The 14,436-nt window shown below is 50.0% G+C and overlaps 1 protein-coding gene across 2 annotated transcripts in view; it reads right to left on the bottom strand.

Moving 5' to 3' along the window:
• Positions 1-1,309: 1,309 nt before the first annotated feature.
• The window catches only part of SCRN1 (secernin 1), a 60,446-nt gene continuing 47,319 nt past the window's right edge, over positions 1,310-14,436 (bottom strand). For both annotated transcript variants that reach the window (XM_045792950.2, XM_045792949.2), the window contains 2 exons: positions 7,206-7,386; positions 1,310-5,195 (listed from right to left, as the gene is read on the bottom strand). In XM_045792950.2, coding sequence (XP_045648906.1) covers positions 5,037-5,195; positions 7,206-7,386 — 340 coding nt within the window. In that variant the 3' untranslated portion in view covers positions 1,310-5,036. The remainder of the gene's footprint in view (positions 5,196-7,205; positions 7,387-14,436) is intronic.

Here is a 14,436-nt window from a genome sequence, read left to right as displayed (position 1 = left end):
CCCCACAGCCCTCAGAGGGAACCAACTCGTGGACACCTTGTTTTGGACTTCTCGTCTCCAGAACTGCGAGCCAATCCATTTCTGTGGTTGGAGCCAAGCACTTGGTGGTGTTCTGGGGCAGCAGCCCTAGCGAACGAATGCGTGCTCCATGCCTGTGGAGCTTTGCGGGAGAATGTTACGTTTCTGGAAAAAGAGTTGGAAATAAGGTTTAAAGAGCTAGCCGTTCCTTGTCATATAAATGGGGCAGTCACCTTCTCTGACCTTGACGTGAGTCACTTGTGACCAGGGACGGAGTCCTAGCTTCAAGAACTAAAGACACTCCGTTGCCTTTTGCCTGTCACAGTGGAGCCCAAACCATGGAAGCAATCTGGCGTTTCTAGGGTCACAAGGGCGGAGACAGCTGGCCTTTCGCTTCAGGGGCATCTAGCAGCCGTGCGATGGCCTTAACATCGAGGTGCTTGGCTAGACGGCATCCGCTGTCCTGGTGACCGAGACTTCCGTTTCTAGTGTGGTTTTTGTTTAATTGTAAAACACACGTGACGTAAGTTTACCGTCCGAACCGTGTTTAAGTGTACGGTTCAGTGTTAGGTACATCCATGTGATTGGGCAACCATCTCCAGAACTCTTTCATCAACTTGCAAAACTGAAACTCTCTACCGCCTGACAACAGCTCCTCGCTCCCCATCCCCCCAGCCCCTGGCAGCCGCCATTCCGCCTTCCAGCTCCGTGAGTTTGACTACTCTGGGGACCTCGTGCAAGTGGAATCGTACGATACTTGCCTTCTGGATACCGGCTTATTTCACGTAGAATCACATCAACGGACACTGCGGTTGCTTCCACCTTCTGGCTATTGTGAATAACATTGCTATAAACAGGGGTATAAAAATATCTCTGAGGCCTTGCTTTCAGTTCTTTTGGGCATATACTCAGAATTTCTTGGTTCTATGCTAATTCTATCTTTTTCACTTTTTTGAGGAACGGCCATACCGTTTTCCATACTGCTGCGCCATTTTATACCCCCACCAACACTGTGCAAGGGCTTCAGGGTCTCCACATCCTCACCAACACTGGTTACTTTCTGCTTTTTTGATAGCAGCCATCCCGATGGGTGTGAAGCGGTGCCTCATTGTGCTTCTGTGTTTATTTTTAAAGAGTGAGTTGTCCACAGAACCGTACGCCATGTTGGAAATGCTGAGCTGACTGGGTTTTCTGAAGCTTCCAGTCAGAAAACTATATCCCCCTTCGTACATCTTCTATTTTATGACTGATGCCCACATTTATTCATGAAACACAAGGACATTCACTTCAGTGTTGTTGTTGTTGTTTTTTTATTGTATGCTTGATGTATTTAGAGACAATTCCAAGGGCAAGCACTAGATAGGGAAGTTATCTGGTTCATAGATATTTGTACAAAAGGCTGTTAAGACTACACAGTCAGTTCCCACTGCAGGAAACAGAAAGATTTTCTTTTGTAGTATTCCCTGCCAATAGCATTTTCCAGCTCACACATTTAACTTCTCACAACATGATTGCAAACGCGTACATATTCATTCCCATGAGAAATCTGCATGTGACATTTCAGAATGTTTGAAGTCAGTCAGATAAAGCACATTTGACACAAGCCATAGGAGGAGAGCTGGGACTTGGGACTGTGCAGAATGAAATGTCACAGCCACAGGGAGGCACAGGGTGGTGCTGGGACAGCACGTGCATGTGGCCCGCCACTCCTCCCCCTCCATACAAGCATGGCCAGCTAGGGGGCTCCCCTCCCTCCTTCTTCCATGTGCTTCCTTCCTAAAGCTGAGAGCTCAGCTGAAGACCTCCCCTACGAATGGCCTGACTGTTCATCAGTCAAGAATGCAGTTCGTGGGTTCCTAGCAGACACCCTGGTCCCACCTGGCTTCCCTCCTGGGCCAGTCAGAGCGGTGGAATACCTATACCAATGTGGGATGACATAAGTTAGGGAGCAAAGTAGTTTGCCTGGTTGGTAATTATTTTTTATACCTAACAATTCACCCAGTAGTGAAGGAACTTCACTGCTAATATCTAATAGGCATACACCTGCTCTGTCAGCTTATAAGAAAAACTCCTCCTAATAATAACACTGAGTCTTATGTTACTGGGCGCTAAAGAATCACCATAATTTCAAGTATAGCCTTATTCTACCTAGAATTCTACCTAGAATTCCAAACCAACCTCCAAGAATGAAGAGGACTACTCTGCTTTGCTAATTTACTTCTACTGCAGCCTCTTTCCCCTTAGAGGACGAGGGCTGTCTTCTTCTATGGTAAATCCCATCCACTAGACAAGACTAAGTAGCTTATGTTTGGTTATGGGGCATGGGAATAGGGGAGAAATTCCATCCTGGCCATGTCTTCTTTCTGCACAAAGCATGCACAGCTCCCCCATCCAAGTCTTAATGGATACACAAATGGTATTTCGGGAAGCTATTTACACACTGACCTTTAAACATTGCTTTCATAGTTCATCTTGAATATTCATTTCCCCACACTGCCTTTAGAAAAGCAATCCCTGGTCAAGAAATCATCCACGTAATGATAAGCATTTTTCAAAAGCAGCGTCTGTTAGGAGCATTTAAAAAGAAACATTTCCCCAACAGCCTGCTCAAACTCCAACAACATATTTTAAGCAGTTGACGGAAGTAGAGGAAAAGTCGCTAGAAGTGAGTCCAGCTGCATCAGCAGATTTCTTACTCTCTTCCTGTCTTTCCCCCACAACCCCCAAGGCACAAAGAATCCGTCCACTGCTATTATTGGGGGTCTGACTGTACACAGAACCCCCTCTGTGCTGGATGGAAGCATCCCAGCCCCATTTAACGTCTGCCAGGCTGTGCCATGGAGGGCTGCCATGCCCCCTGGTGGTAAGACAGGGGCATCACAATTGTGACATGCAGACAAATTCTCATTTAGGGTTGGCCCTTCTTTGAGTTGCTGGACAAATGTCCCCTAACAGAAGTAGCCATTGTATTTCCCACTTCACAGTGGCTAGGGAATGGCATTGGCTGGATGGGTTCTCCGTGACCTCTGTGTGGCCCGTAATAATGAAAGCGGGCCTCTGTGTAATTTAGCCTCATTAGACTTCTTTCGGGAAAACCCCGGATCACCTTGGGTATCTCTGACCTGTCAGGTCTGACGAAATGTTTCTATAACACGTGGAGGTGAACCATGTGGTGAAATTTGAGGGTGATTTTCCACATCACCTTGTCTTAAATAACCCCCGAGCATGTGGACTGAGGGGCAGTGAAGTACCTGTGTCCCCCCACCCCCTGCCCCAAGCCTCACCCTCCCCTGCCTTAGCATCTGTAAGCAGACGCCCTGGGGATGGCCGCTCCCTCTAGAAGGAAGCCCTGCACTCACGCACACGGAGAGCCCTGGACGAGACACGGTGAGCAGCCGCAGGATGCGTTCCGATAAGACCCGCGGCCCTCCGTGCCCACATATGCGTGTGGGACCACGTCCCTTCCAGCCCGCATGGCGTGCAGGGCACCGCTGCCAGTGCAGAGTCCCTAACCCCAGGTCACTTCAGAGATTACTGACGCTCACAGTTCTTCCACTTGCAACTCCCTACCAGTGACGAAGCGTGATTGGGCCCCCACGGCCCAGGGGAGGCCGGAGCAAGGAAGCTGCTGTCCTTCCGCGAGCGGCTACCCCTGCTTACGCATCTGCTCATCATCTCTGCCCCCGGGTCCATTTCCCAGTGCTTTCGAGTTTCAGTGGCCCAAGCGAAGCCCCCCGACGCCTGCCCCCTCCGGCCACCTTCACTCCGATAGCAGCGACTGGTAATAAGGGGAAGGGCCGGGGAGAGCCAGCGGCACCCTACGCAGCTTGTGGGGTGTAACGAGCTGGGCAGGAAGGCCGGGGGCTGGGTCGCTACCCCGCAGCGGCGTCCATCTGTCACCTCCCTGCCCTCTGTCTTCCCAATGCTGAGCCCATCTGGCCCTCCTCACACGCTCTTCTGTGCTCTGGTGGAAAGTCAAATCCTTCGTGTGAACACGACGTTGGAAACAAATCAGTTTAATTAAAGTCTCTGCTGAGATAATCTAGTCGCTGCTCCGATTCCAGCTACTTTAACTGAAATCTAAACAGTCAAGAATTTCTCCTTTTCTTTCCCTCACGAGCTGGAGAAAGTCTCAGCTTTGTGGGGTGGAACTGGGCCATAGGGCCATTTAATTAACCCCGAAGTAGACGGCCATAACCAGGCCTGAAATCGTTTCTACACAAAGCCACATCCGAGGGTGGCATGCTACAGTGCAGGGAGAGCCTCAGGCCTTTGGGGAGAGCCACACAGTGGTGCGGGGAAGCCACCCGTGCGGCCGCCTCCCAATCTCTAACGCTGGCACTTCTAGCTAACTCGGCTAACCAGCTCTCCCTCGCGCAGGGGCCGTCTACGGGTCCCCCGCACACACGTGCGGTGTAGAGAAGCCGGGCTCTCTAGGATCACGGGAATTGGGATGAGCTGGGATCCCAGAGGGGCCCCCTTTGTTCCTCCCCATTGGTTTTGTCCCTCAGCGGACCCATCTGGAGAACACTCTGCATGACAGGCATGCACTCCTGGGAAGGGAGGCCTGGAAGCTTCTCCCTCAACCACCCACACAAGAGCCCTGGCCTTTTGTTAACCCGGAAGAAACCAGTATGGAAAGAAAGACTAAGACTTCCAACGATTCTGCTCTTCCTGCACACTTAGCACTGCGGAGCCCCCTTCCGAGGCCTGATGAACGCTCGTCCTCTGTGAGAAGGCTCATGTGTCCACTGTCACTGAGATGCAATGAGAGCGGCTGCAAATCCACAAGTAGTCATACAATCGAACGACAAGCAAATGGAGACGCGTTACATTGCAAAAGAAGGGAAGCCACGTGGTAGGAGAAGGGGTCGTCGCTGAGCTTCAAGGCAGAACACAAGAGTGTGACTTTAACACATCTGAACTTTCTCATTTTACTCACACAGGAGAGGTTTGTTTTGCTGGTAATTTAGTAAGGTGGGAACATTTAAATAAGAAGGGGAAAGGGAATGCTTACTTCACTTAAAGAACTTAATCTCCGTGTCAACACAGTCATAGAAAAGATCCCCCACTTCGGTGGGATCCAGGGGGTCAGAGCTGGTCAGGATTTCTTCCATGGCCTCCAGGCCTTGCTTCTCTAGTTCCAGCATGGTCTTTCTCAGCTGACGACCTTGCTCCTGAGGAAGGACGGAAACAGCACAGGTCACTACAGGGGACAAAAAAGCCTCCCAGGGACCCACCCATCCCCATTCAATCTGTTTCCCCACAGCAGCTACAGGGACCATTCTAGAATGCCAGTGTGGTTATGGTACTCCTCTGCTTGGCGTCCTTAACTCCTTGCTACCTTCAGGATAAAATCCAGACTCCCGGGAGACACTCAGGAAAGGCCTTTTGTAACATATGAGGCTCTTGCTTGCCTCACCTCCGGCCATGGCCCCCACGTCTCCCTTCCCGTCAGCCAGACTGACTTAACTGCATTCTTCCAACCTGTGATACTCCACCCTGCTCTTCCCGTACCCATCTCCAGGCCTCATTGAACCTTTCCTCGGGGCTCCCTGTCAATGCCTTTACTTCGGCCATGGCTGTTCTTTTCCTGTCTTGTAAGGGTCTGTCTACTTGCCCGCGTCCGCCATTAGACCATGATCTCCTGAGAGAACTGAGCTCATCCCTGTGCTCCAATGCCTGGGACACACAGTAGGCATTCCCAATGACTGTTCGTGGCATGAATAAATGGATCAGTGAATAAGCACGTGCCACACCTATCCCCCAACTTACTTTTGTTCTGAAGTGGTGAGATTTCTTCCACGCACTTACAGTGGATGACTGTGAAAAGCTTTCATTGGCCCAATTCATCCCAGCACGGAGAAGCTGCTGTCACCACCCATCCGCCACTTCCTAACACGGCTTTGACTCAAACCAATGGTCATTTCTCAGTGTCAAAGCCCACCCAATGCCATCAGTCTTATCTCTTTAACATTTTGTGTACAACAGCTCAAACACACAGCCCTTTCTCCCTCTGCCTTCTGGTTGTCAAATATCCGCAAAACCATGCACCGAGTGACATTTTTATTCGGGGCTTGCTGTCCTCCGCCTCGAAAACCCGCACAGTCGGGAAGCGAGGTGGACAGCCCCAGCAAAACTCAGTGCAGCGTGGTGGCCGCGCTCACACTTCCAGGGAGACGTTCGGCAGGGAAGGCGGATGTGAAAACACCATGACTTTGACACGTCCAAACGGTCATTTGTGTGGCACGGAAAAGCAAATGCTAGGGGTAGTGAGACTGCCCTTCTCGGAGATTCTTTCTGAATTCCCTTGGATTTACTACTGATGTTGCCCTTCTCTCTACGCTTTTCATAGAGTCCACCAGGCTAAGCATGAGAAAGTAAGCTCGCCCAGTCCACGCAATGCAGACACCAATTTATCTACAAGGTGTCCCTTTCTTCAGGACAAACCGGACCCGCTTCAAGTTGTTAAATACATGTGTGGGAGGCAGATGGGCATTTAACAACCGTGTTCCTTTCCCTTCCCTTCCCTTCAGCAAAACAGAGGCTTGGGTTTTATACGTGATCCATCACTGATGGCTGTCTTGTTTGAACTGATGTCTTGTAACTTCATTTACCAAAGCTTGGGGGGGGGGGGTTGCACATTGAAGAATCACTTTTTTTAAAAAACTCGGAATTTGAGAATCTTTTAAAAAAACTTTTTAAAATTATAGTAAAATACACATAACATAAAATTTTCTGTTTTAGCCGTGTTTAAGTGTGCAAGGTCAATGGCATAAGGACAGTCGCCTTTTTTCACAACATATGACGGCACCTTTAACTGAAGTTTTGCCGTCTTGTACAACTTTCTACCCCCAAAAGTATACAAAGATTTTTGGACAGCAGAAAAGCAGTTATCCCTGCTAGAACCCCACATTTCTGTTATTCCTAGGTAAACAGTAAATGAAAGAGGGATATCCCGAGCCCACGGAGTTCTGGAACACCATCACAAGTGCAGGACCTGTTTCATTTGGATTCAAGAGACTGGCTGGAAAAATTAACAGCAGCCTTCTAGGAAGGGCCTCGGGCACCTGGATTTCTGGAAGGAGGCAAGCTGGCGAGGAGGAAAATGATGAGCTCCATAACCGCTCCCCTGCCTCCCCTGTCACAGACCTCGCCCCCCTCCGCGGGCCTGGCGCCAGGCTCACCTGGTCACTTTCGATGACAGCACGTGCCCACTCATGGGCCTTGTACAGCTCATGCCGGCGGTCTGGCTTCTCCAGGAACCGAGGCTCCTTTTTGGCAGGGTCGTTGTCCCCAAAACAAGGAGACTGTGCTTTGGGGACAAGTTTTACATCATCAACAAAGATGAAAGGCTTGAATATGGACCTGGAGAGAAAGGAGAGGTGCTTCAGCCAAACTGAGCTTGAGGCCTGAGGACACCAGACTGTGCTTTCATTCAGCGAACACTGTCTGAGCCAGCTCGTGGTGGGTGGGGGTGGGGTGGGGGTGGGTGGGGGTGGGTGCCAAGACAGAGACACCACTGCATATTTTAGTAAATATTTTAGTAACACTGTCATTTACCAGCTGCAAATTCTTCTATTAACAGCAAGGAGACATCAAAACAGACTGGCTCTGTTCTGGGAGGACCAATTGAGAGGCGACTTTCAGTTATGTAAAGTCAGGCAAACAGACACATAGTGTCCAGAGAAAAGGGTGCAACGGGCCATCCATTGGCATTGAAAGAGCTCTGCCTTTCTCTACCATGGCTTGCTGGAAAGTGGCCTCCTGGAAAGGAAGGCTCTGAGACCTCATCTCTCTCTCTCTCCCTTTTTTTAGGTTCTACCTTATTTGCAGACGACACAAAGGTTTCCAGAGTCCCCAGAGAGGACACACTACAGAGAAGCAGAAGCTCAGTTGTGTGAAAGTGGAGCTCTGGGCACAGGAGGTGAAGAATGCAAGAACTCATTCAGCTCTCTGGCATGATGGTGAACCTTAGGAAAAATGGCCGTGTGTGTGTGTGTGTGTGTGCTCGCGTGCGTGTATCTGTGCAAACCTGGGCACATGTCCACACACACACACACACACACCAAAAGAGACATGTTTCTAAAAAACTGCATCCTAGGATCCCAAGCCAACAGCGTACGTGGAGACCACAGCCGAGTGTAACACAGGGAGAGGGCCTTGTCCTCTCTCTGCACCCAGACGAAAGAGGCTTCCCCAGCTATTCGAAGGCAGAATGTGCCTGAAGGTAGAACGTTCCTCGGAAACCTCTCGTAAGCCAAAATGGCATAAGGGGAAGAAGCAATCACCATTTCGTAAAAGCAAAAATCCTCTTGGGATTTCTTTTGGTTAGTGAAAGCGGGTACCGTACTAACGTCCATCTTTCGTAGAAGTGAAGCGGGGTAAAGCGGACTTGTGGATAGTGGGGGAAATCTGTAATGAGAAGTGACCTCTTCGATTGGTTCCCTGAGGTTATCAAGGGAAGGAGGGCTCAGGAGAGGAAGAAAGAGGCCAAAGTCACTCCGCAAGACTGGGCTCCGGCTAAGTTACTGTGAGTAGTAAAAGCAGTGGGACCTTTGTGCCCGCAGCTGGGAAAGTGGAGGGCGCTGACTAGGGACAGGTGCCAGGTATCCTGCTCTCTGCAGCTGATGCGAACACCTACAGGAGACCAGACCCATCCTCAGCCCCATCTCCTGGGAAGCACACAGCACGCGGGCCGGCCTACTTGCACCACACCAAGGCCGCCCGAGGACCCTCCCTGCCCAGGACGGAGCAGGGCTGCCCTGCACCGAGAGGGCACAAGCTGCCACTGCCTCTTGAACACACACGGTCCTCTCCCCTTCACTCAACTTTGCATGGTGACCACCGAAGGCGAGAGGAACCGATGTGAAGCTTTAAAGTGTCAAAAGCAATTTTGATTATATAATGTCGAATTATCCTATGAGTCACGCAGTTGATTCTGCAAATGTGAGGGCTGCCACGCGAGGGGTCACTGGGAAAGGGTAACAGGAGGAGAGGGGAGGGGAGGGAAAGCAGGAGGGAAATGGCGAGAGGAAAGAGAGTCCAGCACACGGCCATCCAGACCTAACTGCCTCTGGGCCCCTCTGGTCTCTCGCATCACAGCCTCACGGCAGGCAAGCACCCAACCCTTCAGGGCTAACAGCATACGGGGCTCCTGACAAGTCAGTGCAGACCATACCATCCACCAGCAGACGTTCCCCTGCAGCGTCCTGGGCCAGCGCAGAGGCCCTTCTGTGGGAGACGGGGTCTGGGCTCCTGCCGCGCAGCCCGGGGCCTGCACAGCGCACATCTTCTCAGCCGCAGGGTCTGTGCTGGCCACAAAGGGTCAGAGCCAGGGCCTCCGCGGGCTGACGCTGGGCGATGGGGCTGGCACTGGGCGATGGGGCTGGCACCGGCTCGACCTCTGGCAAGGCTTTACTTGACTATGCATCGCAGGGCCATTCTGGCACAGTGGCCCCGTGGGCAAGACCCGTGGCTCTGGAGGCCAGGAGAGGCACAGTCTGGGAGATCCCAGATCTGCCTGACTCATGACAGTGGGGGCAGGGAACTGGGCTGGGACTCAGAATGAGGGTGGGCGTCCCCTCTCTACTTTGACCAACTGTGGGCATACTGGTGTTCCCTCTCTGTCTCTCATCTGGACTAAAGTGATCTCTAAGGTCCCTTCCAGCTTCTAAACCTATTTAACTTCTCTTTGTATGTTGTGCAGCCCGTGAACTTGTGACTCTGACTTCGAGAAGTTCATGGTAAGCACAGTCGTGGTCTTCTGCATCCAGTATCTAGGGTCATAGTGTAGTAAAAATCAGAACACTCCATGTAACTCGAAGCCCACCCCACCGTCGCTGGAACGTGGAGGTTAGTTTAACATCAGTAAGGGTGTCTGGGGGCCTTCCTAAGACAAGAAGCGCCATATGTTTATCCTTCCCATCTATCGGTTTTCTTTTTTAAAATAAGTAATAAATCCGAGGAGGTTCCCATAATACTCTAAAGCAGCCAAAGCTCTCTACAGATTTTCCCCAAAGTCTGTGAGGAAGCTGGCATCCTCAACTGCTAAAAACACATGGCATAGATTTGTCAAGTGGTTAAAGGAAGATATTTGAGATTGAATAAAAATTACTGCTGATGACAATCTGCAATAATACTAATATTTATTTAAGTAGAATGTGGAATTACAACTCAGCCTTCATTATTTGTGCCTACGTATCCAAAAAAAGCAGAGTGTGGGTAACTCAGTGGTCCCCAAACCTTCTGGTTTCTTGCCAAGGCTTATAGAAAATCACACTACACTTCCCCACAGGTGAGAAGAATCTCTGACATTTTCCCACACTTAAAGCTCAGGTGGTAGCTTCTTAAATACCGCTTGGTCGAATGTATGTTAATCAATGGTCCAGAAAGTAAATGACTTGACCAAGGTCACGTGTCCAGCCAGTGGCAAAGCTAAAACGGCCACCGGGGTCATAAGGCACCCGGACAGGGCAGGGCAAACTTCGTCACACATACGGAGCTCTCCCAGGGTGTCCCAGGGATGGCTCTGATGCGGGACACGGCTGAGAGGGCTCCAGAAAGCTGGTTCGGCTCCGCCCTTGGTTTCAGAGAAGCCACCTACCCTGGAATTAGCCCTGGTCATTCAGCCCCTCCATGATGCGCTGTGACAGGAACACAAGATAACAGGACGAGAAGGGGAAAGTGCTTCCAGTGGCAAAGGGCAGCCTAGCAGCTGATTAATGAGGAGGTTTAAAGCTGGCTGAGCCACTCTGAAGGGACAATCCAGCCTCATGGGGGACAATTAGACAAAGGAAGCCATGAGCAACACAAAAGAAACCACGTCACCACGACCGTCAGCTCTCCCTGAGACAAATGTAAGGTCTAAGGCACAGGTTGATGAGAAGAAACACAGCAGAGGCTCCCGAGGTCTGGCTCAGAGGTCTGCAGCATGTCAGCCCTGGGTGACACGTGGAGTCAGAGCCAAGAAACACGCTCCCCTAGAGGCGTCTTTGCCTTATCTGTCCTTTTTGTCTTCCAAAACTTTGTGATAGATGCACTGAGCCAGTGTAAAAAAAAAAAAATCTGTTTTCCTTTCATTTGTTTTCTCATTTGGAAGGAAAACAAAATTACCATGAAAACCCCTACCATTTTATAGTGTATCGTAATTTTCAAAGTACCTGCATTCGGTTCTCCTGGTACTCCTATTTATCCATTCAGCAGTAAATACGTGCTCAGTGATGACTGAGTGGCCGATACCTGTTCTAGGTGCTAGGGATACTGCAATGAACAAGGCAGGGCAAAAATTCCCATCCCATTGTACAGATGAGAAGACTGAGGCTCATAGCAGCTAAGTGCTTGGTGCAAAGGCACATTCCCAATAAGTGGCGATGGAGAACTAAATTCAGACGTCCAATACTGAAGTCAGTTTTTCTCCACTACCTCTCACCATTACATTCTTCTGTTGGTTTTTTATACACATTGTGCAGAACAATAAAACACTTTTTGTGCTTTGGGGTTTGGAATTTTATTATCAGTGGCCAGCTGGCACGTCTGACCTCAAATATGGCTCTGTTCTCACCAAAGGTGCAGAAAGTCCCTTAGCAACTAAGCCAGGCTTATCTGGTGCCTTGGAGTCCCCGGCAGATCCTCTGAGGGGGTCTGGCACATGGCTGGTAGCAGCACTGGCTCCCGCTCGCATGAATCTGCTAAACTTTCAACCGAGCTCCAAAGAACCAAGAGCCAGTTTTCTCCCAATTGCAGGTGTCTCTCTGCATGGGTCACTCTGGCTTTTTACTGTGAGTCACTGTAATCACATAGTCACAGCCACATCTGGCTGAGAGCAGAACCTAGCAGTGAAGAGCCTTTCTATTTAGAGGAAAAGAGAACTAGCACTTTTGGAACATGGGACAAGCTTAGGGCCAGATCCAGATGCTCTGGAAGGTTTTGAAGTCAAAATTGTAGGGTAGGAGAGAAGAGAGAATGGTGCTGGACGGATTCGGGATGAAAAGGAGGGGTGTTATTTTGCATGGGGCGCTCAGCCCTGTGGACGTCTGTGCCCTGCACAGCACCAGAGCTGTGGTGTCCAAGGCTCGTAGTGTTGTCTCCACCAACAAAGAGGGGCCCCTCATTGCTACGTTTGAATTAACCAGATGAGACAGTCTCAGTTAATCCAATTTAGCCTCTCAAGCTTAGTACACTGGGAGAAGAGGAGGAAACACACACACACACACACCCCAGGTCCCTTGCATCTCCCCAGCTCTTCGCCATTAGTTAAAGAAGGCCAAACACCCTATTTTCCTAGAGCGTCCTCTCTATTTGCTGTTTCCTAGGCTTAAGTACACAGCCTAATACAATTAGAGAAATGGGTTGGGAAATAGCCTTCCGGTATTTAAAATGGAAAATTTTTAAGTGTTCTCCCCTTCTTCATTTATCCATCCTGTATGCTGAGTGTTTGTGGGCTTTCTCAGAGGTGGGGGAGTCTGGGTGATGTGCCGGTTGGACAACTAGATCTGAAACAAACAAGCCCTGACTCGTGTGTCTGCCCGTTTCTGCGGTGTGTGCGACCCATGGCAAGTTCCCAGTGTGATGTCACTGAACGCGGGGGTTGGCAAGAGAGGCACGTAATCAGCTCTGGCTCCAGCACCCTGCAGGACTCCGAATGCCACAGTGTCAAAGTGCTAAGGGACCTCTCTACTCTCTTCCTCTCCAATTCTTCATGTTGCTGAAGCTTTGGCAAGTGCCGGCTTCCACCGAGGAAATGGCTTGCAAAGGTCAGAACCAGAGCGCTAATGCCAGTCGGTGTCACGACATGGGTGACCTCAGCGGAATATTAATATTACGGAATCTGCCTTCTCAGTAAAATTAATGAAAGGTCTTCTGCATCTCCCTGTATCTCTCAATCTCTGACTTCTGCCTCTCCATTCAGTTCCCGAACGTGCAGAGTAGCTGGTACATACCAGGAGGGAAGGAGAAAGAGAAAAGGAGAATGCAAGAACAAGTTATTTTGAGAGAAGGAAATGGTAATGAATGCGGCGAGCAAAGGGCAGAGAAGTGCTGAGGCAGACAGAACAATAGTCAGATCGTGTCCTTTGGTTCCAAACATTAATTGGGAGGGATAAAGAACACAGTCTTGCCCTTGGATCATAATCTTCAGCAAGCCCCTTGCTCTGAAATGACTTCCTGAACACATTTCTCTAATGTTTTTAGCGTCAGCAGAAGCCAGCTAAAATTTCCCCGATTTACTACCTAAAAGCCCAAGAGTAGGTAATTATGCTTCCTGCTGACAAAATACAAAATGTTAAACATGCCCAATTACAGAGAAACATGGAAATGTTAGATGTGTGACAGTTCTCACAGTCGCAGTACGACATGCAGCTCACTTAGCCCTGGAAGATAACAATGAATGTCTTCCAGAAAGCCCTTAATCTTCCTTAAGGTCTTTTCAATTAATTTAACCGTGAATAATTTTCTTTTAAAAATTACTGGAAATTTTCCACATTCAACACTCGAAGGCTATTTCCCAGTCCAAGTGCAGAATTGTACGAGGCCGTGTACTTTGGTCTAGGAAACGGCAGTCCTTTCCATCGGTGTCCTGGCCTCACAGAGCCGTCTTCTAAGTGCGGCTGGAGGAGGTGCCTGAGACGTCGGAAGCAAAAGGGGAGGTACAGGCCTTCTTCGGTTCACCCCACGCCTTCAAAGGCTCCTGCTCCCTAATGAACATGTCCAAATATATGGGCAGAGCATTTCAGGCACTTTAAAGCAGGGCTCTAAGGGCCCGCGTGTATCCCTGTGAGCCAGCAGAGAGTGGTTCTCAAGAGGCGGCTGAGCCACCAGCGTTGGGGGCAGGCTAAGACAGAGTCCACGAGGGGAAGTCCAGATGACAGGGGGGAAGGAAGAGCCCCGCAGTGGGTGGACCACAAAGGGGGCGAGAGCCAGGCCATCCATGAGATCAAGCATCGAGAGAAGGGAGAGAGAAGGGAGAGAAGATCAAGAGAAGGCAGCTGGGGTCAAACAGGAGAGCATCCTGGGAGGTTGGCTGGGACACCGTGGAGTTGAGGCTCACGGTGGGAGGCCAGCAAAAGGGCCACGCGAGGATGGCTGCTCGTTTACTGGAGGAGTGGGGGTGGGGGGGAGACCTAATCTACAACAGGACACTGTTTCAGGGCTCTCTGCGTTTGCACATGTTCCCTCTACCCAAAACGTCATTCCTGCTTTTTGTACCTAACAAATTCTTCCTCTTCCCACAATGCCTGGCCCTCAAGGGATCCTTCCTCCATGAAGCTTGCTCCTTCATCACCTCCTCCAAGCCACCTGTTACCTTGTACATACTTCATCCCTCGCACCCAACAAGCATGATATTTGGTATATAGTAGGTGCTTAGTAAGTCTTGTTGAATGAATAAATGAATGAATGAAAAACGAAAAAACTAAAAAC

This window comes from Ursus americanus, chromosome 3 (assembly GCF_024610735.1).
Source record: "Ursus americanus isolate L20-20 chromosome 3, mUrsAme1.1.p, whole genome shotgun sequence".
Lineage (NCBI taxonomy): Eukaryota > Metazoa > Chordata > Mammalia > Carnivora > Ursidae > Ursus > Ursus americanus.
The sequence above is the reverse complement of the archived record's forward strand: the minus strand, read 5'-3'. Positions and strand labels throughout refer to the sequence as shown.